This window comes from Tamandua tetradactyla, chromosome 24, assembly GCF_023851605.1.
Source record: "Tamandua tetradactyla isolate mTamTet1 chromosome 24, mTamTet1.pri, whole genome shotgun sequence".
NCBI lineage: Eukaryota > Metazoa > Chordata > Mammalia > Pilosa > Myrmecophagidae > Tamandua > Tamandua tetradactyla.
In genome coordinates, this window is record NC_135350.1 from 44,472,045 (window position 1) to 44,495,956 (window position 23,912).

The 23,912-nt window shown below is 37.9% G+C and overlaps 1 protein-coding gene and 1 pseudogene across 2 annotated transcripts in view; one reads left to right on the forward strand and one right to left on the reverse strand.

Moving 5' to 3' along the window:
* Window positions 1-22,377, forward strand: part of LOC143668300 (placenta-specific gene 8 protein-like) — a 45,433-nt gene extending 23,056 nt beyond the window's left edge. Inside the window, exons 2-5 of one of the 2 annotated variants that reach the window (XM_077142976.1) lie at window positions 5,994-6,122; window positions 7,730-7,854; window positions 14,261-14,375; window positions 15,309-15,445. In XM_077142976.1, the coding sequence (XP_076999091.1) occupies window positions 6,023-6,122; window positions 7,730-7,854; window positions 14,261-14,365 (330 nt within the window). In that variant the 5' untranslated portion in view covers window positions 5,994-6,022 and the 3' untranslated portion in view covers window positions 14,366-14,375; window positions 15,309-15,445. Of the gene's footprint in view, window positions 1-5,993; window positions 6,123-7,729; window positions 7,855-14,260; window positions 14,376-15,308; window positions 15,446-17,994 lie in introns of those variants that run through there. The other variant, XM_077142975.1, reaches the window with a different exon arrangement.
* LOC143668531 (E3 SUMO-protein ligase PIAS2 pseudogene) lies at window positions 9,198-13,349 on the reverse strand (annotated as a pseudogene).
* Window positions 22,378-23,912: the final 1,535 nt, after the last annotated feature.

Sequence of the window (23,912 nt, forward strand, 5' to 3'; positions counted from 1 at the left end):
CATCATATTAGACAAATAATGCTGCTGTGGACACCTTCAAATCTCTCACCCCTTTCCATCCTCCCTTAAGAGCACTTGGGGTGCTTACTAACCATAGAGATTCCTCAATCCCTTCTAATTTTTATTAAATCAAAATTTCAAAGAATGTGGCACTTTAAACAAATCCCTCATGTGATTCTTAAACATACCAAAGTTTGAGAAATAAAAAGAAAATGTGCTAATTATAAACAAACAAATCTGTTTTATTAAAATAAATGACACCACAAATGTTAGCTAAGAATGTGACAGTGGTTTTTTTAAGACAGAATGTTTTTGTAGATAGAAACCAGTGGAAAATATCTGCCTTGCAGGATGTTTTCATTAGTAAGAACTACAAAAAAACTATTTCTGCACAAAAACTACAAAGAGGCACTACTATCTACTCTCATGACGTTTAACTGTCACCTCTCTGCCAAGCCATTCTTTCAACAAATATGCTCTCTCATATTAACTGCGTGCCTGGCATTCATTTCCCAGTCAGTCCTTCACTACTTTAGCCTGGCAGTTGGTAGACTTTGCACCAGACTGCATTATTAGCAAAGATCAGAGAAGGGAAACATTCTGATTCCAGTGAAACATTGATCTACACCTAAATAGTTTCAAAAAAAACTTACTGGAGCGATTTGACCCAAACACAGAGCTTTCTCAGTCTGGATTTTGTTCCCTTGGCAAGTTCTTGATGATAAGCGTCAGAGGCCCCTTTCTTAAGCTGTTTAAAGTGCCTCTGCTTTTATTATTTCATAGAACATCCGCCTCTCTTTGTGGGCACTAGCCTCTCAACGGAATCAACTGGTAACAGCTACATATTTCAGACTAGACAAGATTTCTCAGGTAGGAGAGCAGGGCAAGGTAAAGTGTTAAAAAGACCTGTTAGGAAGGGCTGAGGAAGAGCGAAATGACGAGTAAAACAGCAGTTCCTACACTTGGCTGTGTCCGAATCACCAGTTAAAAATTTTGCACCCCCAAGATCCACCCTAAACTGCTGACTCAGAATCAAGTGTCTGTATTTTTTAACTAAGCACTAAGGTTGAATCCATTTCTGGGAACCATTATGGTAGAATCTATGAACAGGGCCTTCCCTGGCAAGGATGGGGGAAGAGGGCAGGGAACAAAGCACAGGAATAACTGGGGTTCTTGCAGGGAGTCAAGGGAAGTGTCAGAAGTAGGCAGGGACCAAGATTACCAGCCAAGCAACAGCACAAGACCTAAAATGGCAAAGAAGAAAGGGTTTTTTTAGTCATTTTGTTTTGGACGGTTTTTAATTTGTGCCATATTCACCTCAGTTTATTAAAATGTACTTGTTTTAAAGATCCTGTAGTTAAAGTGACAACCCACTAATGTGGGATAGTCATCTCTCTTGGCATGGCATTTTTGGGTTTTGTTGTATGTTTTTTGAAAGCAGTATTTCTTACAGGAATCTTATTGATCACACAGTCATTACAAGGATATTAGTTACAATGGCCTATGCAATCTGAGCAAGACAGGCTGATTAAGAATTTACATAACATTGCAAAAATTTACATAGTTCATGTTAGCAATGAGGGCAGATGCATGCAGTGGGAGGAAGAGGAGGCAGGATGGTGTGGATCCCTTAGTGCTTGGTAAGAGTGCCCATCAGAGTAATACTGCTTTCCCCACCATCACAGCAAATAGCCTCCACTAAGCGACGAACATATTCTACATTTATCAAAATACACAGAATAAACTTTGACCTGCCACCACACAGTCTAAAGAGTCAGAAGTGTGATCTTTCTGGAATGCTCCCAGGAGAACAGTAAATCATACACCCCATGCAAGTAGCAGGAAGTAAGTCATTTATTCTAGGTTGACGTTGGAAGACATTCAGTTCTTGACATTAATATTTGTAAAGGGTTATGTCCCCTTTTGCTTTTTCTTCACGACTGACATGCACTTAAGAGTGGGGGAAGTTTGGTAGTTGTTTCAACTAACAGCAAATGTGAGACACTTTTAATAACACATTTTAATTACACACAACAAGTAAAGTGAATCTTCTATAGCTTTAAGCCAAAAGGTTGAAGGGAGTACATCCGAATTTTAATGCTTTCGAGTTTAAGTACTCTCTCGTTTCTACCACTATTCTAAAGACTAAAACTAATACAACTGCTTGTTTATTTACCAAATCAGGCACCACTTTGAGTCCTTAAAGAAAATTCAAAATAAGAAATGCCACGCCTTTATTTTCTGGGGCCTGTATAATAGGTAGACCAAAATTCTAAATTACTTAAGATTTCTATGAAGTAGTGGCATTTTCCTACGTGTAAATGTCTAGAGAACAAACCAAAGAAGCAGTACCATGGTGCCTTATTGAACTTCGTTACACCTCAGGAAGCCTGACTTGGTATATACTTCCTATTAGGAATCAGAAACTGTGAAAGCAGCTGAGAGTCGGTATGGTTTTCATACACCACCAGGTACCCTCCTTTGTGCCAACTGTTATGGCAGGTGTCTTTCGGGGGGATTGTGCTTGACAGCATATGCTCAAAGATCCTCTTATGGAGACTTCTGTAGTTGAATGGAGCCCTTTATGAAAAGTTAGCAGGTTCTATAAACCTAAAGAGATTTATGTCTCCCTGAATGCCTGTAAATTACTGCCTGAATTATAAGTCCTATTGGGAAAAAAGGGGGGGGGCATTAAAATAACTCAATCTCTTGTATTGGCAACTTAAAATGCAAAGTACTTTATTTTAAGCTTCTAAAAATTGAAAACAAGATTCTCTAGGTTAAATAATATAGTTTTTCAAAGCTGAATGTGCTCATTTGGAGCTTAGTTTTTCTGTGTGAAAAACAAAGACAATTTCCTAAAACTCCTGGTTAGGAATATTACTATTTTGATGACCTGTGATTTGATGTACTGATCTATCTCAATTGGTAACATTGCTTTTTATCCCTTGGTAAGGATTTTAAAAATTCTAGATAGATACATTTTGCTAGACTTACACCACTATTTCATTCTGCCTCCTGAGAGGTATATGCCATACACATGAATCCATCTTCATCCTCCTTATTTTCATACGCTTGAGAAATTGGTGTGGAAATACTCACCCTGCTGTGTCCATTCACCAATAGGAAGAAGGTTTGATAAGCATTCAGCTGTAAGCACCTTCTAATTATTTTGACTAGTCATTCATGTTGACATTGTCTTGTACGAGGAACTTGGTTTTATCCAGCACAGGAAGATATTTTTCACCCTTGTACATTTCTAAACAGCGAGATTTTGGTAGGATGTTGCTCTTGGACAAATCAGACATCTACTCTATTAGAAGGTGCTTCTCCAACTTCAGTGCAGGAGTGGGGAGGTGGGGGTTGAGGCTGATGAGCCCCCTCTCTCCAGGCAGCAGAATTTCTGACTCTGGGACAGTGACAGTTCCTGTGTCTCCACCCACAATCAGGTCAGGTGACCCAAGAAGAAATTTTAACATTAGTCATTATGAAACCAAAGACATTTTCTCTCTCACTAAGAGCTGGAAGAATCTTAATCACTGGATGAACTATGAAAAGTTTAGGTACCATTTTGTTTGAGGGACAATCTTTCCTAGTGATTTCTTGCAAAGTTCAGTCTTTGAGGGGTCTTGAAGCCTTGTTTTGCAGATTCGGGTCTGCACTTTCATAAAAATAAGTTAATCATTTCATTAAATACCCAAAGTCGTCTGTTAAAACTTTAACTAGGGTGGAAAAGTATTTGCAAAGCTCCCTTCGGGGAATGGTGAGAACGGTAAGGAATTCAACTTCCCCAAGTTGAATTCTTGATATTCTCACAAGCAGTGTGGACAACCAAAGCTATAGGCTGAGCCCCCAGTCTTGGGGGTTGTTCATATGAAACTTAACTCCACAAAAGATAGGTCAAGTCTACTTAAAATTTAGGCCTAAGAGTCACCCCCAAGAGAGCTTCTTCTGTTGCTCAGATGTGGCCTCTCTCTCCAGCCAACACGACGAGCAGTCTCACCACCCTCCCCCTCTCTGCATGGGATATGACTACCAGGGGTGTGAACCTTCCTGGCAAAGTGGGACAGAGATCCTGGAATGAGCTGAAACTCAGCATCAAGGGATTGAGAAAAACCCTAGAATGAGCTGAGACTTAACATCAAGGGATTGAGAGAACCTTCTCGACCAAAAGGGGGAAGAGTGAAATGAGACTAAATGTCAATGGCTGAGAGATTCCAAACAGAGTCAAGAGGTTATCCTGGAGGTTATTCTTACGCATTAAGTAGATATCACCTTGCTGTTCAAGATGTAGCGGAGAGGCTGGAGGGAACTGCCTGAAAATGTAGAGCTGTGTTCCAGTAGCCATGTTTCTTGATGATGATTGAACAATGATATAGCTTTCACAGTGTGACTCTGTGATTGTGAAAACCTTGTGTCTGATGCTTCTTTTATCTACCATATCAACAGACAAGTAGAACATACAGAATAAAAATAAATAATAGAGGGAACAAATGTTAAAATAAATTTAGTTTGAAACACTAGTGATAAATGAAAGCAAGGGGTAAGGGGTATGGTATGTATAATCTTTTTTTTTCTGTTATCGTTTTATTTCTTTTTCTGTTGTCTTTTTATTTCTTTTTCTAAATCAATGCAAATGTTCTAAGAAATGATGAATACGCAACTATGTGATGATATTAAGAATTACTGATTATATATATAGAATGGAATATGTTAATGTTTTTGTTTGTTTGTTGTTAATTTTTTTAATTAATAAATAAAAATTTAAAAATAATTAAAAAAAACTTTAACTAGGAGGACACCACTAATAATTAGGCAATGAGCCTAGACAATGAATGACAAAGAATGTTTTAATGACATCAATTTTTTTGAGAAGTGAAGATCATTGTTATTACTGAGATTTTGTATCTTTCTTCTGACGACCTGCCTTACTTCCCTGTAAAGTTATAAACGGGGAAAGAGCACATGATTCAGTCAAAGGAATGGCTTCAGTTTCCAATTAATGTACTAATTAATTGATCCTGTCAATTATTGTTTTTGCGTTCCCTAACTCTGAGTTTCTCATCTGAAAAATGGGTATATTAGTCAGGGTTCTCTAGAGAAACAGAACTGGCAGGATATATATATATAAAATGAGATTACATACATATAATATATATATATATAGTGTAAATATTATAAGATTTTTATAAGAATTGTCTCATATGACTCTGGGGATAGGCAAGTCCAATTCCAAATTGGTTAGACCAATACTGGGAACTGTGATGAAGGTTTTCAGTGAATTCCCCAAGGAGAAACTGACTGGCTGCCACAGAGATGGAACGTCTTTCTTCTGACTGCTGAAATCATCACTTCTTATAAGGGCTTCAACTGATCAGATGAGGCTTCTCGCATTTTGAAAGCAATCTCTTCAGTTGATTGTAAATGTAACCACCTACAGATGGAATCAACTTACTGTTGATTTAAGTCCATGAAATGTCCTTACAGTTACAAGCAGGCCAGTGCTTGCTTGATCAAACAACCGAACACCATAACTTGGCAAGTTGACACATGAATCTACCATTACAGCGGGTATCATCATCATCACTTCTATCTCAGAGTTCTCCTAAGGAGCAAATGAGATAATATCCATGAAATAGTTTTGTGAAAAGTAAATGCAATCACTATGAATGTAAACAGGCTTCAGATGCAAATGAATTTTTTTCAGGAGGTTGGCATGAAAATAGAAAAAAAATCATGTTTGCTGTTAAGAAGAAAAAAGAATTAGTGAAAGCGGAAAAAGAAAAGAGACAGAGAGAGACAGAGTAGAAGCTTTATTCCTCTACCTTCATGTTTTTGGTTCCCCAATATCAACATTTGTCTGGGAATGCTCTGTTGGGTCAAATGGCATGGCTACCACCCCAAATCTAAAATCTCTTCTGAACTTATTATCTATCTTATATCCAACCAATACAGTTAGGTGTTTAATACCTTTTTTGGGTTTGTTTTCACAGGTGGTAACTTTCTGAGCTTAACCTTAAAAATGAATCCAATTGTTTCGCAGCCAAGTTTTGGTACAGCGGGTGCAATGGTCAGTCAATGGCAAACTGGAGTGTTTGACTGCTGTGACAACCTAGGGGTTTGTAAGTGCTCTCTCCTTGATTACAACAATGCAGATTACTGATATCATAAAAGCCAGTTAGTGTTCCTTTCATTAAGTCCCATGCTTTATCCTCTAATTCAGAAGCCACAGACTAGAAGCCCATGTGTGCACAGATATGTTTTGTTTGCCCTGTATAGCATGAGCCCTCTTGATGTAGTTCTTACTTTAATTTTAAAATGGTAGGAAACATAAAATCAGATTCCACATTTAAAAATCTATATTTCCAGCTTCTTTTGAAAATGTGGAAAATCTGGAAATATGGCCCCAAATTTTCACATGGCACAAGTCAGCTGTTGCCGAGCATTATCTAATGCTCACAAAAGGGGCATTCACTCTCCAACTTGCCATATTTACATCTAGCATTCACTGTTGTCTACTCTGTGCTTTTCCCAACCGATTTCCTTCACGTATTTTATCTGCCTGGCATTGAGTTTATGATCCCTGTCTAAATCAATCATCTTTTTAAAATTTTTCACCTCTTCAGTATCACCATGGTTTTGACATTTTATTCCCATTTATCTTCTGTTTATCTCTTCCACTTCTGTAGTGCTGATTCTGTGTTTTCCTGCTTTCAATGATATTCTTGTGACTTTTATGATTGTTCAATTTCAGGAAGTACTGGGCTTTTTTTTTTTTTTTTAGCTTTACTTGCTTAAATCTTTTATGCTGCCAAACACACTTTTGTGGGAAAATTTTTTCATTGCTTCAGAGTCTATTGCTATAAAAATAAAATAAATGAATAAATGATAAATTTAAAAAAACAGAGTCTATTGCTATCTAAGTTGAAGATACTTTCTCTGTACTTCTTGCTTCTTCCAGGTTTCTGAAATAGTCTCTACTTTTCTTTCTTTTTTTTTATTTTTTGTGCAATGGAAGTGCCAAGTTCATTGAAGATGGACTTCTACTTAAAACAATCATTGAAAAAACATGGACCTTCTTATTTAGGGTTCAGCCATATCAAAACTCCACCCCAGAGCATTTCAAAGGAGACTTGTAGTCAGGGTATATTTGAGAACAGTTTCCTATTCTGTCTTATACAGACCTTTAAAGAAAAATTGCAGTAAGCTTTTTAAGCTTTTGATACTAATATCGCTTAAATTCTACTTGCTTTCATCCTCTTAACAAAAATAATTCTCCACTCTTTTCCCTGAGACCATCCAGAATCTGTTCCTGATTACCTTTCTTGCTTTTGGCCCTAATTATTTCTCCACCCAGCATTTTCTCAGACTTGAGCACCCTTCCATAGTTTTCAGAGGGCTTCAGATATCCTGCTATCACAAACTTCCCGTGCAGACATGACCCAAATGTAGTCAAAGGCAGGGACGAAAGTTCATTTGAACATGCTCAAATTGGCAATGCAGGAGACATTGCAATTAATTTTGACCCAATGTAATAAACTTGTAAACTTCCCCCATCTCCCAGACACTAGGCTCTAGAACCAAGACATAAAGAGCCAGATGATACCACTGTTTTCTCAGAGTCTGTTAAGGCCAGTTCCTGAGCAACCATCCTTTTGGAAGTCGTGTGATTTAGCCAAGACATGGTGAATTTGACTAATCTCGCTGTGTGGTTTCATGCTTCACCCAGGCCTCTGCGGGATTTTCTGTCCCCTGTGCCTCTCATGTCAGATTGCCTCTGACATGAATGAATGTTGCCTGTGTGGAGCAAGCGTCGCCATGAGGACCATGTATCGGACCCGATACAACATCCCGGTGAGTCATAGAGAGTCCACTGTTTAACAAAGATGCCTTGAGGGATCTCCATGATTGCTCTCCTAATCTTGAACTAGTCTTTTCTCCACTACTACCTGTAGTGTTTTAAGTGACTCACAGGGGCCATGAAGCTATCTATGTTTTAGAAAATATTACTAATAAAATCTTCTATTTGAACCAATAGCTATATCTCTGAGAAAAAGTTACTGAAGGTGAGTGGGTAAGGGGAAGAGGCCAGCATGGGGCCTTAGCTTCTCCTTGCTTTCCTCATAACCAGACAGTGGACCCTGTAAATCTGCAGGAAGGGTGACAATTTCTTAGAAAGCCCTGGGAACATAGTTGTGTGGTTGGAGGAATCAACCACACACCTATTTTGATTATTCGACAGCTTGGTAAGTCTCAAGCCAGTGTCCATCCATTCAACAAGGATTATTGAGTACCAGAAGGTTCTAAGTACTACTCTAGATACTAGAGATATATCAGTCAACAAAGCAAATCAAAATCCCTGTATTCTAGGAACACCCTTTATTTTTTTGCCTTTCAAAAAATGTAATTTATTTAATGTTTAAGATGGATAACTTTCATGGTTCATCAATGAGATGAATACCACACACAAAGAGATTCAAGGGCTATTAGTTAAGGAAGAAGGGAGATAGTTCTAAGAGGGAAAGGAGATAGTTCTTTAAAAGTTCTAAGGAGCTCTAAATAGAGTTGAATTCAATAGAATTGAATTCTCAGGTATTACAATTCTTCTCTAGAAGCAAATCAATTTCCAACTTCCCACTAAAATTGGTAAAAAATTTGGAAAAAAAAAACCCAGAAACTTACATTTATACTTCTGTTACCTCTCAGGCAGTTTTTTGACTGTCTAGTAGTAAAATGGTACTGTTCTTCATTTATAACATGAATGCTAGATGTTACAATCCTTCCATCAATAGGCTTTGTGCCTTGAATGTTTAGAGTACAAAGGTTCTAGCCATATTATCTTATCCTGTACCCTGTAGGTGTAATGGGTACATATCTGCACAAGAATGATAGGGACTAAAGAAGCAATCTGGGGGTAAAGTAGAACAAACCTTAAGGATTCTAAGGTAAACTGAAGGCTCAACCTCATCTTTCTATTGACTTAACAATAAGTTAACCCACTGCTAAGTGTGCCAAATACAGCTATGAAATCAAAATCACCTAGGCTCCAAGATCATTTTCTTCCAAAGGGTTGTTCATATAAAAATCAGTAATCCTTTAACCTTGAAGAGTCCATTTCATGGGGATCAACTGAAATAAAGGAAAGATTATCCAATCTTGGCAAATCCAATGTCATGCTTGATATTGACCTGTGGTGGAGTGGTACTGGGGAGTCTGTTAATGAAAGCAGAATGGAAGTAGGATCAACCAGAGTCACACTGGGCACCCTTACAGAAGATGGCTGATACAACACCTTTGGTTAGGCTGCTTTGTGTTGCAGACATAAAGATGCATTTCCTTTTGGCAATGGGATCTTCCTCTTCATCAGAAGAGCTTTCTATTTTAGGTCAATTACATCCACTTTCTTTTTGTTTGCCTCATTGGCTACAGTCACTGAACAAGGCTTTCTGAAGACACTGGAAGTTTCTATTTTCATACACAGTTGGCTGGATACTTTCATAGCTTCTTTCTTCAGTCTCACTGAACACCAAGAACCATCTTGGAATTTGATCTCATCCATATCAGAACAGTCATTGAGAATTTCCATTAGAAGCCCATCTAACATTAGACTTTCATAAGCCGCCTTTTCATCACACACAGGACAAACCCAGGTGGGCTTCTTCTTATTCATTTGTAGATAAAGGGCAGCATCAAAACATGCAGGTGTGTACAAGTCACTGCAAGGCATGGGATTGCCAGTCTCATTTTTACTGAAGGACACATCAAGCATAGATAAAGGCTAGTTGTAGCAATTTCATTATCAGGATCTGCAGTAAGTTTGTCTTTAATTAGTTCTATGGATGATCAGGATTTCTAATACCTTTCATTTTTAACCTCTGCAATAACATAGCTGAGGTTAAATGCAATAACATTTAACCTCTGCAATGTACAGTAAGCTGCTGTACAAGATAGACAGTCATGGAGTGATCCTTCCCAATTTCTGATACCACAAAATGGAAATCTGATTTGGCACAGCTGAAGATAACGTAACTAAAGATGTAATATCTAAGGGGTGATCAGAGCATTTCTGCTCAATTCCATTTTTAGGTAGTGATGCATAGACAGTCAAAGGAAACAGCTTCCCACTTACTTTTTTTTTTTCAAAATTAGACAGTTTTCGTTGCTCCAAAGATAAAAGAGATACACATACCCACACCAAAGAGAAAATTTGAAATACCCCATAACTTTTAATCTCACCTCAAATTATTTACCCATAATATTATGGTGGTACCAGTGAGGTATTCCTGTTAAATATAGTCCCATAGCATGCAATAAGTAGTTTTTCCCATATAATACTCTATTATTAACTTTTTGTATAAGTGTCATACCTTTGAAATAGTTCATGTTGAATTTTGCATTTTGTTGAATGCTTTTTTTGCATCAATTGAGATGATCATGTGCTTTTCCTTTTGATTCGTTAATGTGCTGTATTACATTGATTGATTTTCTTATGTTGAACCACTCTTGCATGCCCAGAATAAACCCTACTTGGTCATGGTGTATAATTCTTTTAATGTGTCATTGGATTTGATTTGTGAGCATGTTGTTGGGAATTTTTACAACTATATTCATTAGGATGATTGGTCTATAGTTTTCCTTTCTTGCAGTATCTTTATCAGGTTTTGGTTCAGAATGATGTTAGCATCATAAAATGAGTTAGGTAGTGTTCATTTTTCTTCAATTTTTGGAAGGGTTTGAGCAGGAACGGTGTTAGTTCTCTTTGGAATATTTGGTAAAATTCCCGTGCAATGCTATCCGGCCCCGGGCTTTTCTTTGTAGGAAGATTTTTCTTTTCGTTTTTTTTTCTTGCCTGGGCAGGCACTGGGAATCAAACCTGGTCTCTGGCGTGGCAGGCAAGACCTCTGCCTGCTGAGCCGTCGTGGCCAGACCTGTAGGAAGATTTTTGATTACTATTGAATCTCTTTACTTGTGATTGGTTTGTTGAGGTCTTATATTTCTTCTCTAGTCAGTGTAGGATGTTCATGTATTTCTAGGAAATGGTCCATTCCCTCTAAGTGTCTAATTTGTTGGCATACTGTTTTTCATAGTATCCTCTTACAATTTTTTTTTTAATTTCTTTGGGATCCATAGTAGTGATCCTCCTCCCATTTCTGATTCTGTCTATTTGCACCTCCTCTCTTTTTCATCAGTCTTGTTCTTCTCAAATAACTAATTTCTGGTTTATGGATTCTCTCTATTATTTTTTGTTTGTTTTTCTTGTTTGTTTTGTCTTGTTTTTTTGCAATTCTCCAGTTCAATTATTTCTTTAATCTTTGTTATTTCTTTTCTTTAATCTTTGTTATTTCTTTTCTTCTTCTTGCTTTAGAGTTAGTTTTCTAACTCTACTAGAACTAATACATAATTCAACAATGAAGTGGGCTGCAAGAGCAACAACCAATCATCAGTAGTATTTCTCGATTAGTAACAAACAACTGGAAGAAGAAATCAAGAAAAAAAAGCCATTCACAATAGCAACTAAAAGAATCAGATATCTAGGAATGAATCCAACCAGGGATGTAAAGGACTTACACACAGAAAACTACAAAATATTGCTAAAAAAAAAAAAAAAAAGACAAAGAAAACCTAAATAAATGGAAGGGCATTCTGTGTTCATGAATTGGAAGACTAAATATTATTAAGATGTCTGTTCTACCCAAAGCAATTAATAGATTTAATACAATCCCAATCAATATTCCAGCAGTCTTCTTTGCAAAACTGGAAAAACCAATCATCAAATTTATATGGAAGCATAAGGGCTCTGAATAGCCAAAGCCATATTGAAAAAGAAGAAAAAAGTTGGAGGATTCACACATCTCAATTTAAAAATTTATTACAGAAACACAGTAATCAGGTGCCGGACACCCAGGTTTGAGTCCCGGTGTCTACTCATGCAAAAAAAGAAACAATATGGAATCAAATTGAAAGCTCAGAAATCAACCCTCACATTTATGGACAAATGATTGTTGACAAGGTGGTAAAGACCATTCAGTTTGGAAAGAACAGTCTGTTCAACAAATGGGATAGACTGGGAAAACTGGATCTCCATTTGCAAAATAATGAATGTAGACCCCTACCTCACAAATATACAAAAATTAACTCAAAATGGGTCAAAAATGAAATATAAGAGCCTGAGCTATAAAACTCCTGTAAAAGGACATAGGAATCATATTCAGTACCTTGTGTTAGGCAATGGTTTTATAGACATTACACCAAAATTATTATCAACAAAAGAAAAAATAGATAAATGGGACTTCATGAAAATTAGAAACTTTTGTGCATCAAAGGTCTTCATCATAAAAGTAAAAAGATAAGCAGAATGGGGGAAAATATTTTGAAGCCACATATGTGATTAAGATTTAATATCCAGAACGTATAATGAAATCATACAACTCAACAACAATAAAAGTCCAATTTAAAAATGGTCAAAAGACTTGAAGAGACATTCCTCCAAAGATATACAAATGGCTAGTAAGCACATGAAAAGATGCTCAACATCATTATCCATTAGGGAAATGCAAATCAAAAACACAATGAGATACTATTTCATACACACCAGAATGGCTACTATAGTAAACAAAAGCATAAAATAACAAGTACTGGAGAGGATGTGGAGAAATAGGAAAACTTGTTCATTATTGGTAGAAATATACAATGGTGTAGCCACCATGGAAAAAATGTTTAGCTTTTCCTCACAAAGTTTAGAATTACTCTAAGGGTCCAGCATTCCCTCTTCTAAGCATATATCCAAAACATTAAAGCCAGGAACTCAAGCAGATATTTGCACACCAATGCTCATAGCAACATTTTTCACAATATTCAAAAGGTGGGAACAACCCAAGTGTCTATCAACTGATGAATGGATAAACAAAATGTGGTATATGCATACAATGGGATATTAAGTTGTAAAAAGGTATGAAGTTGTGATACATGTGACAACATGGATGAACCTTGAAGACATCATGTTGCGTGAAATAAGCCAGACACAAAAGGACTAATATTGTATGATCTCACTGATAAATAATTAGAATAAGCAAATTCAAAGAGTCAGAAACCAGCATACCGTTTACTAAGGACCAGAGTAGGTGAAGGGAATGAGGAGGTAGTACTTAATTGGTAAAGAGTTTATGTAATGGAAAAGTTTTGGTAATGATGGCGGTGATTTAATGTAGCATTGTGACTGTACTTAACACCACTGAATTACCTATTTGATTGTGGTTGAAAGGAGAAATTTCAGGTTGCGTATATACGACTAGAATAACTTTGAAAAAAATACCATAGGACTGTACGACACAAGGCCTAATATAAACCATGGACTACCAATGGTATAATAATAAGATTAAATTGTTTCAACAAGTGTAGCAAAGATACCACACTAATGCAAAGTGTTAATGTTAGGGAAAACTGTGTATATGAGTGAGAATATATGGGCACTCTGTATTTTCTGCATGATTTTTCTGTAATCCTACAACTTCTTCAATAAGTAGATGAATGAACAATCACTCATAATCTCACCTTTTAGGACCTCCTTACCCTTATCAACTGAAGCTACTATAGAACATTCTACCCCACCCTGTCCTTTCCCTCCCTACACCATAAATTGGAAATTGTATTAAACAATTTTTAAAAACAGTACTATCAAAAACCGGAGTTCAAAATTACTTCAATCACAGTGCCATAGAACCTGGTTATTTGACGATACCATCCAGATCACCTAGGGTCTCTTGTCTGGAGCAAGAGACCCTTCTAGGGTATCTCTGCCAAAGGTATTGGAGTTAGATGTCCCTCCTTGCTCTGGATTTTCTTCCTTAAAAAAAAAAGTGAGAGGTTTCAATGAAAATGGCTAGAGTAATAAAAGGTGGAACCTAGTCTGGCACCACTCACAAACTATAGAAGAATCAGTGTATTAAGCAACCAACTTGAAGGGAACAGATGAGAGATGACCAGGGCTCTAGCTGAGCATTTGAAATGGTGCAGTGTTACGAAAGGGGCACTGGGGCTTAAGGAGGGGAAGACCAAGCTCTGCCACTAACTTGCTATGTGATTTTAGCAAGTGATTTAAGTTCCCTGGGTCATCAGAAAAATGAGAAGAATGTCACAGAATTCTCACGGTAAGTGAAATGAAATGTATACTTTAAAGAGTTTTGAAAATCCATGCAAATGCAAGGAATTATTGAGTATATATTTATAGGCTACATGTTGATTATTGTTTTTATTTTAACAGGGATCCATCTGTGGTGATTGCATGATGTTGGGATGTTTTCCTTTATGCTCCCTTTGCCAACTTAAGCGAGATATTGAAAGAAGAAAAGCAATGAATGCTTTATAAAAGGCCTTTGGTAAGTCTTTGCTGACCTATTACAACCAATTCTCAAAAACATCTTTGATTTCCTTGCAGTCCTCTCACAGACATATGAGATAATCTTTAGCAAATAGAGGGCAAATGGTTTTTAATTGCAGTCTATGTCAGTTAGCTGATAGCTTCACAGAGTCTGGGTTGAAAGGGTTACAGACTGCTTGGGTAGGAAAGAATTCTGATTTGTTAAACTGTCTACCATAGGTGGAGGGCCTTGTGAAGTATTGATAAGTAAGCCACTTATCAACTATGTCTCTCTTAACTACATCATGACTTTAAGATAGTAAAGGTATATATACGACAATACATGCATTTCCCTAAACCTAGATCTTAGGTCCATTCCCAGTAACACTAACCACCTGGGATATTATATTAAGTGTGGCTGTATAAAGTGCTTATTTATATCTTCATGTCAGTACCAAGACATTAAAATAATAATTTATCATGCAAAGTGGTGGGAAACTACTTTAGCTCACTATAAATTGTAGACTGTGCACCCAGTTATCCAAAATCTCCAAGGCCTCCACTGATTTTTTTTTTTCTGGCTTTTTAATGGTTGTCAAAGTAGCACAAGTTGGGCAGCTGCTATTTACCTAGTTTCCTTAGCTCCCCAGTCATGTTTTTTTGTAATATTTTTATTGATAAAACTTAGCATACAAACATTCCATACATGGTGTACAATTACTAACTCATAATATCATCACATAGTTGTGTATTCATTAACATGGTCATTTTTTTGAGCATTTGCATTACTCCAGAAAAAGAAATAAAAAAGAAAAAGCCCATACATACCATACCCTTTACCCTACCCTCTCACTGACCACTAGTATTTCCATCTACTCAACTTATCTTAATCTTTCTCCCCCCATTATTTATTTTTTATCCATGTTTTTTTACTCATCTGTCCATACCCTAGATGAAAGGAGGATCAGACACAAAATTTTCACAATCACACAGTCACATTGTAAAAGCTACATCATTATATGATCATCTTCAAGAAACAAGGCTACGGGAACACAGCTCAACAGTTTCAGGTACTTCCCTCTAGCCACTCCAATATACAATAAACTGAAAAAGGATATCTATATAATGCATAAGAATAACCTCCAGGATAACCTCCCGTATCTGTTATCTTTTAGCTACTGACACTTTATTTTTTCTCATTTCTCTTTCCCCCCTTTTGGTCAAGAAGCCTTTCTCAATCCCTTGATGCCAGGTCCAGGCTTATCCCAGGATTTCTGTCCCATGTTGCGAAGGAGATTTACACCCCTGAGAGTCATGTCCCATGTAGCAGGGGAGGGTAGTGAGTTCACTTGCTGTGTCAACTTAGAGAGAGAGAGGCCACATCTGAGCAACAAAAAAGGTTCTCTGGAGGTGACTCTTAGGCCTAATTTTAAGTAGGCTTAGCTTACTTGCAGGGATAAGTTACATAGGGGCAAACCCCAAGATAGAAGGCTCAGCCTATTTATTTGATTGTCCCCACTGCTGGCAAGAATATCAGAAATTCTCCAAATGGGGAAGTTGAATATTTCCCCCTTTCTCCCTGTTCTACTTTGCTAGCTGCCAGAATGTGATATACCTGAAACAGAACGGCTTTTTTTTTTTTTACATGGTCAGGTGCCAGGAATTGAACCCAGGTCTCCAGCATGGCAGGTGAAAGTTCTGCCACTTAGCCACTGTTGCACCGCCCGAAATGGCTTTTTATGAAAGGGAAATTTATTAAGTTGTAAATTTACAGTTCTAAGGCTGTGGAAATGTCCTAATTAAAACAAGTCTATAAAAATGTCCAAATTAAGGCATCAGCAAGAGGTTACCTTTATCCAAGAAAGGCCAACGAAGTTCAGGGTTTTTCTCTCAATGGGAGAGATACATGGCAAACATGGTGGCATCTGCTAGCTTTCTTTCCAACTTCTTGTTTCATGAAGCTCTTCCGAGTGCATTTTCCTTCTTCACCTCCAAAGGTCTCTGGCTTTGTGGGCTCTATGATTCTTGAGGCTCTGCCATGGCTCTAAAAAAAAAGGACCCTCTCCAAAATGCTTCCTTTTTTAAAGGATTCCAGTAAACTAATCAAGACCCACATGGAATAGGTGGAGTCACATCTATTCAAAAGTTAATACCCACAATTGGGTGAGTCACATCTCCATGGAAATAACCTAACCAAGTTTCCAACCTATAGAACTGAACAGGAATAAAAAGAAATAGCTGCCTCCACAGAGACTGGATTAGGATTAACACATGGCTTTTCTAAGGCACATAAATTCTTTCAAATGAGCACATTCCCCATCCCCCCAAGGGGGCTTTGCAAAATTTCTTTATTCATTGTCCAAATCACTCTGGGATTTAGAGGGGTATCACACTAACCTAGAAAAAGCCAACAAAATTTCATTCCTTATCTAAGTTTCTATGTGTTCAACTAAATTGACCATACAAATTAAATTAGGAAATATACTACCCATCATATAAATTTTGCCCCAAGTAAACATGTCTTCCTTTAGTCTCACACAGAAGTTGAAGTTTTAAAATATGGATGATATCATCCTTTACCTGGTCGTGTTTTTAATCTTCTCAGTCATTTCTTCCTGTTTCTCTCTGGTAAGAGGGCAATGGCTTACTCAGTCCTTGCTTTCAGTGTCTTACTGTCAATTCCCAAGGAATTTGTAACTAAAGTTTAGTTTCTGCCTGGAAATGATTGTTCTCTGTTAAAGTACTATCTTCTAAGTCTTTCGGAGTGTTTGATTAGAATAGTGCAGCCATCTGCACGATTGGTTAACCTGGGTTCAATCTCTCTCTCTCTCTCCTTCTCTAAGCTATTTGCCACCTGTAACACAAAATAATGTCATCTTCCTGAACCATTGCTTCAGTATGTTACATTTTGTTACCAGGTATGGTGTCCCAGTTTTGTCTTCTGATTGCCTCAAATGGCTTCCTGCCAATGACTGAGGTGCTTTACTCACTTTCAGGAGAGTCAAGATAGTATATTTTCATATCAGTCTTTTTCTTCCTTGTTTCATGAGACTTGACTGTTGTCTCTCTTTCCAAGCAGGTGTTTCTCTGAAGGCTTATATTACCATCTTGACTCAGAATTTGACACCAAAATAGCACTGAGGAAATTCAAATGAGACAGTTCCCACCAGTCTAGACATCCCATCAATGAGAGTTTGTTTCAATTGTTTGTTTGTTTGTTTGCCTTTTAGAGAATCTTACTTTAGTATTTTTTTATGATGCATTGATATTTGGAAACAAGTTAACTCTGGGAACCTACAGAGCACTCTATTGGACCACCCTACGTGTAGAAATAGTACCTGACAGATAATATACACTGTTAAAGTATTGGTGAATGAACAAATGAATGCAAATTTCAAGGAAGGACACATAAGAAACCCTAACTTAACAAGATTCGTCTGAATCTTAACTGATGGTTGTGATTCTTCCTAATAGATTATACCGAACCATGGGCCATATTTGACCTAGATTTTTTAATATGTAGCATTTGGTGTAGTGCAGTGATGGAATGGAAGTTTTGATATTTGGAACAAGGTAATGTAAAACAAAATATGGAACTCATAAATCCTAATTCATTCACTTTTTTTTAATCCCTACAGGTCAAAGTCACATTTCGGTGAAAAGTCTGGAAAGAAATACAGCAGTTATTGAATGCTAATTCACCTAATTTTCCTCAAACTAATCCAAAACTAACCAAATGAATTTAAATGTCCTCAAAACATTTTTCCAGTTTCTTCTGAATGAAATACATTTCCAATGCCCTTCTCCAAGATGACAGACATTAAAAAAACTAAATTCCTTGAGAATTCTTGTATCTTTGGATACTGCTTCATGAAAAATTACAATATGCTTCTTTAAAAAATGAACCCAAGATTGGCAAAATGTTGTTAAAGTTGTGTGATGGGTACTTGTGGGCTTTTTATACTGCTCTGTTTTTCTACCCTTACATATGTTTGAAAATGTCCATAACAAAAAGTTTAAAATTGTCAAGTAAAAGGCTACAATATATGAGGAGCTTTTATTATTTTGGATTTTCTTTCCTTTCTAGGTGCTATCCTGTGCTGTCCCAGAGCCTTGTCACACCAGGAGAGTGTGACTTCCTCCCTTGGGGGTTGGAAGTGGGGTTTGGCACTTCCTTTATACCTATATAAAGTAAATCCAACCAAGAAGCATTTACTAAATAAGGCAGATTTTACTGTAGATTACACAGAGAGACAAATGAGAGGAGTTAATAAGGCACACAACAAATCACCTAAATTAAAATTCCAATTACACATTTCTGTCCTTCTCAAAATCCATCTCCTATAGCAAATTAGCTAAAGGGACTCCACTTCTCTTTCATATACAGAGCAATTTATCTCCCTCAACTCTCTAGTCTTAGGAACTGCAGCCTCAAAAGCCTTGGATACCCAGACTCTAATGTAGATTTCATGTGGGAGCAGGGTGAGGAATAAGAGTGGAATTCTGCCATTAAGCAAAATAAGATGTCTCCCTAGAGCTTGTTGGAAAGTTACAATATATTTTCCTTTTATATGGTTGTACATAAGAAACTATCATAAAAAGGAGTTTTTAAAATAAATCTTAAATCTAGCTGCAAATAGTTATTATTTTAGTCTCACCCTCCTAAGCTTGCTTTCATGCTGTATTCTGAAATGCCTGAAGTCTCCCACACACAAGGCCACTTCCCTCAATTAAGTAAGAATCCTCCTCATATGCTCCCGCATGCTGGAAATCAGTTGCTAGAGCCAAGAATCAGCAGCAAGTATGAGGAAGTTGGGAGTGTGGGAAAAGAAGGTGAAGAAGATCTACAAACTTATAAAGCAAAAAAGCTGCAGAAGAGAATTTGCCTCACTTTTCCAGGGCATGGAAGTATTATCCACAGCATCCCATGGATGGTGTGTGAGAGTTACCAGTGCCACTTAGTGGTTTAAACAATGATCATTTCTTCTGCTCAAGAATCTATGATTTGGGCAGAACTCAGTGGGGACTTCTTGTTGTTGCTTATGCAATGTGATTGGGGCAGACTGACCAGAGTCTGGAGAATCCACTTTCAAGATGGGTCATGCACATGGCTAGTAAGTTGTTACTGGCAATTGGTTGGGGGTTCAGCCAGTTCTGTGGACCAGGGGCCTCAGCTGCTCTCACATGAACCTCCCCACAGATGGCTTCAACTTCCTCACAGTATAGTTGCTGTGTTCCAAGAGCAAACATCTCAAGAGAACCAGTGGAAGTGCATGACAGTTTCAAGATCTGGCTTCAGAAGTCCATCATCACTTCTGGCGGTTGAGGCAGCTGCAAAGGTCCACCCAGGTTCAACAGGGAGGGGACATGAATTCTAACTCTTGACAGGGTATAGCAAGATCTTTGGAAAATACAATCTACCATAGATACCTTGAGACTTTCTGTGTCTTCTGGGATTAGAATTGTAGCCCATCTGTTTCCAACAGAATGCCACCTGGAGGGTTGCAGCAGAGCATTTCTGGTGACTTTGAAAAGGTTTTTAGGATATAAGTTTTGTTGAAATTTGTAACAATAGTTGAACTTCAGAGATTTTGATTCAGGAGTCTGAGTGGGATTCAGGAGTCTGAATTTTAATAAGGGCTCCAGGAATCTCTGATGCAGATGCTCCCCCTGCTCTGAAATCAATACTATTCTCTGTAGACGGTAATGAGGGAGCTCTAGTCTAGTACCTCAGCTGGGACCAGGCTCAAGGTAGACCTCCTGAACCATAAGGAAAGGGGTTGAAGTTCTGAGCTGTGGTACCCTGTTTCCTTCCATATTTCCCTTCCTCTCCACTTTATTTTTTCTTTTTCTTTTCTGCTATGGATATCTGCATTCAGGTAACCTGGTGCTCCCTGTAGGAACACAGCCTCCATTTTATTGTAGGAGCAGAGCATACCAAATTATAACTAGTAATTCTTTTCATTTCCAACAATTCCAGTCTCCTGTTAATCTCTGTAATTTTCTCCATCTCCTATAGAATGTCAAGGTTTTCATAGACCATTTCTGCTTACACTGGCTGCTTTCTGCTCTGGAATTCTTAGGTCTTCTCCTAAGGAAGTTACCATGGCTATATCCATTGGATGGAGACTGTCCCTCAAATGACTTCTGAACCGAAATAACTGTCAGCATAATCTTAATGCCTGATACAATTATCTGCCAAATCTTATCTTTTCTCCATCTCTGACTTCTCTGGCTTACATATCATCTGATCCAGTGGTGGCAAAAATATCCCATTCTGATACAAATTCCTATGCAGCAGCAGATCCTTACTCCACTTCTAGCACTTTATCTTCACTTCTCTTTGATGCTCCATGCAAGACAAAGTTGTTTTTTATTTTTTAGTTTTGTTCTTAAATCCAATACACTCCATAGACTAGTTCAGTTCCTCCTCTATCATATGCAGAGTTAAGCCCCTGGCTGAATTCAGATATTGACTGCAAGATCAAAACCTGTCATCACAAAACTGAAAACCAAACCCTTTTCTCCATTACTTTCTGTGATTTTCTTATTAAAGCCTAAGCAATCATTTTGTATTTTGAAGGGATAAACGGCATTTTAATTAAGTACTTTATGATATAGTTGCCGTAAGAAACCTAATAAGGCTAACGTGGGCAAAGGAAAGGGAACAATTCCTTATACAACTGTAAGGAAAACTTCCAAGTGTCAATAAGAGACATAAAATTCTTTGTTGTATATTGTTCCCTAAATATTCAATAAGTAAAGAGGTTTTTTTAATGTATCATAGCCAGAGCCTTTTGTTGTTGTTGGTTGGTTAGCTTCAACTCTTAGAAAACAGGTCTTGTATCATCCCCCTCACTCCTGAATGTTTTATAGGGCTTAATTTTGAGAGTTTTCCTATCTTTTCTTACCCTTTTACTTAGAATTAGAAGATTCTCATCACAGATCTTTTTTTATTTCTTTCTTAGTCCTTGAGTCTGTGATGACTCCACTAAAATTACCTTCACCACAACTCAGAAGATGACACATTTCCTACACAGTGGAGGGCTCACATCCCCTCTCTGTCTCTGTTTATAATGGAACACTACACTCGTCTCTGAGAAACTCCATACTTTAGGTTTCCAGAATCTACAAATATCAGCGAATATTTGTAAGAAGACAAGTTCAGTAACACAAAGCAACCAACAAATGCCCAACACAACTCTCATACCCAATCTTACAGACAGGATCCTTGTCTTCTTTCTCTAGGCCTGTATTCCTTGATTGGAACCCTGCACAATACTCCCAGCTTCTGCGGCTGTGGCCCTGCCCTAGTTCCACCAGTCATCCCAGGACTTGGAGTCTTTTCCCTGAACCCTAGTTTCCAGACCCAGGTCTTTGTTTCCAACTGCAGGCAGCAGTAGTTGGACCATTTGCATTTTCAGGTCAAGATGGAGTTCATTACCTAAAGAGTAAATGTCAAAAGAAAGTAACAGGGTGGGCCACATAGCTCAGCAGGCAGAGTTCTTACCTGCTATGCTGGAGACCTGGGGTTGATTCCTGGTGTCTGCCCATGCAAAAAAAAAGAAAAGAACACCAACCAAAAATATTCTATGGAGCTGAGTAACACAGAAATGAAAAACCAGAGAGAACAAAAATCCTTCTGAATAAAAAGGACGGTTCCTTTCCACAGAGTTCAGAGTATAGGACATGTCTACAAAGGACATTTTGAAATGCTGCATATAAATTTTGTCATTTCTCTATGGTTTATGTAGATAAATATTTTGTATTTGAATGCCAAAGTTAGTAATTTCATGGTTAATTTTTTTTGTTAAGTTTTTCAGAGTTGCAAACTGTTATGGTCTTTCTCATTTAAATTGCTTTATTTTCTCCTCAACTGGCTGTTTCTACTTACTAACATTCTTAAATGCAAATTACATATTGTCTCATGTATTAAAGTCCAAAAAGTGAAACTAAGAAGACTAATCAGGCTGAAAAAACCTGGATTCTCAATAAAAAAGGGAGGAAGGAAGGAAAGAAGGAGGGAAGGAACAAAGGAAGGAAGGAGGGAAGGAACAAAGGAAGGAAGGAGGGAAGGAACAAAGGAAGGAAGGAGGGAAGGAACAAAGGAAGGAAAGAGGGAAGGAAAGAAGGAGGGAAGGAAGGAAGGAAGGAAAGAATGAAGGAGGGAGGGAGGGAGGGAGGGAAGGAAGGAAGGAAGGAAGGAAAGAAAGAATGAAGGAGGGAGGGAGGGAGGGAAGGAAGGAAGGAAGGAAGGAAGGAAGGAAGGAAGGGGAGAAAGAAAAAGAAAGTAAATAGAGGAATAGGAGAAGGTTTGAGAAGGACAGATGATACCAAGTTTGGTTGGGGATATATGTAGTTTGACGTACCTATAAGACACTCAGAGATGTTTGTTTGGCATTGGAGCACATGAGCTCAAAAAAGTGGTCCAGGATGGAGATCTAGATTTAGAAACCATCAGCATACATCTGAGAAGATGCGATTGCCAGGGAGAGTGGAGAGTGTGCTAAGTAAGGGGCAAGGGGAGAGCCCAATATACCATCAATATTTAGGGGCTGGCAAAGGAAGAGCAGTCCACAAAGTAATCCAGACCCCAACAACTTTAATTCGATCATTTGGCTCTTCTGAGCTTCAAATTCCTCATCTCTAAAGTGGAGATAAGGCTTTCCTAAATTTTAAGATTTAAAAGAGACAATATACTAGTGTAGAAATAGGGTATGTTAACTACAATGTGCAATAAACGTAAGCATTGATAAACTCTTGGGTCCAAAAGCACACTTGAATCTGATCAAGCACCCTGGGGGGGCAAAAGGAACTATGCTCCACAATGTCAGTTCTTATCACACAGCATTAAAAAAGCCTCTGTGAGCACTGACCTTATTCATTTGCCAAGGGGAAGAAAACAATCATAACACAACCACATATGTAACCAGAGATTTGCTTATCATTTGGAATAAAAATTTGTAACAAGCGGTATCTTCAGGAAGCAGTAGAGCCTGGCAGCTTGACAGACTTTGCGTACAAAATAATCTGTCGGGTTGTGTACTTTTGCTGTTTTCAACAATTTTTGGCTTGTGATAGGGAAGGACGTTAGATTTTGAGAGATGTCAGAATGAGGGTTGAATGCTTGCATCTGTTGAAGAATCAAGACTGTTTCTTTTCTCACAAAGCTGCAGCCCCCAGAGAAGGCCTGAAAGCAGTATGACATGCTTTAGGTGCTGGGGACTTAGGCAGGTGGTGACCAAATGATTTCAGCAGAAACACCAAACCTCTGCTCCCACAGCCACACAGCACACAAGTGTGAGCCTGAGAATGAACAAGGACACTTAGGAATAAGTCACTCAATGGCATCCCCTTGTTTTCAAAAATAAACCTCAATACAGTACTGTTAAACTGGAGAAAAATAAAAGCAGGCACCCAGCAATCCTGTGCTATTCTCAGAGCTTTTTCTCTCAATTTCTTTCCTCCCTCAAGCTTAGAAACATCCCAAATTCATCTTCCCTAGCTAGGGGAAACTGCCTGCAGTTTCCCATGAAAGATAAATCCTTGGCATACT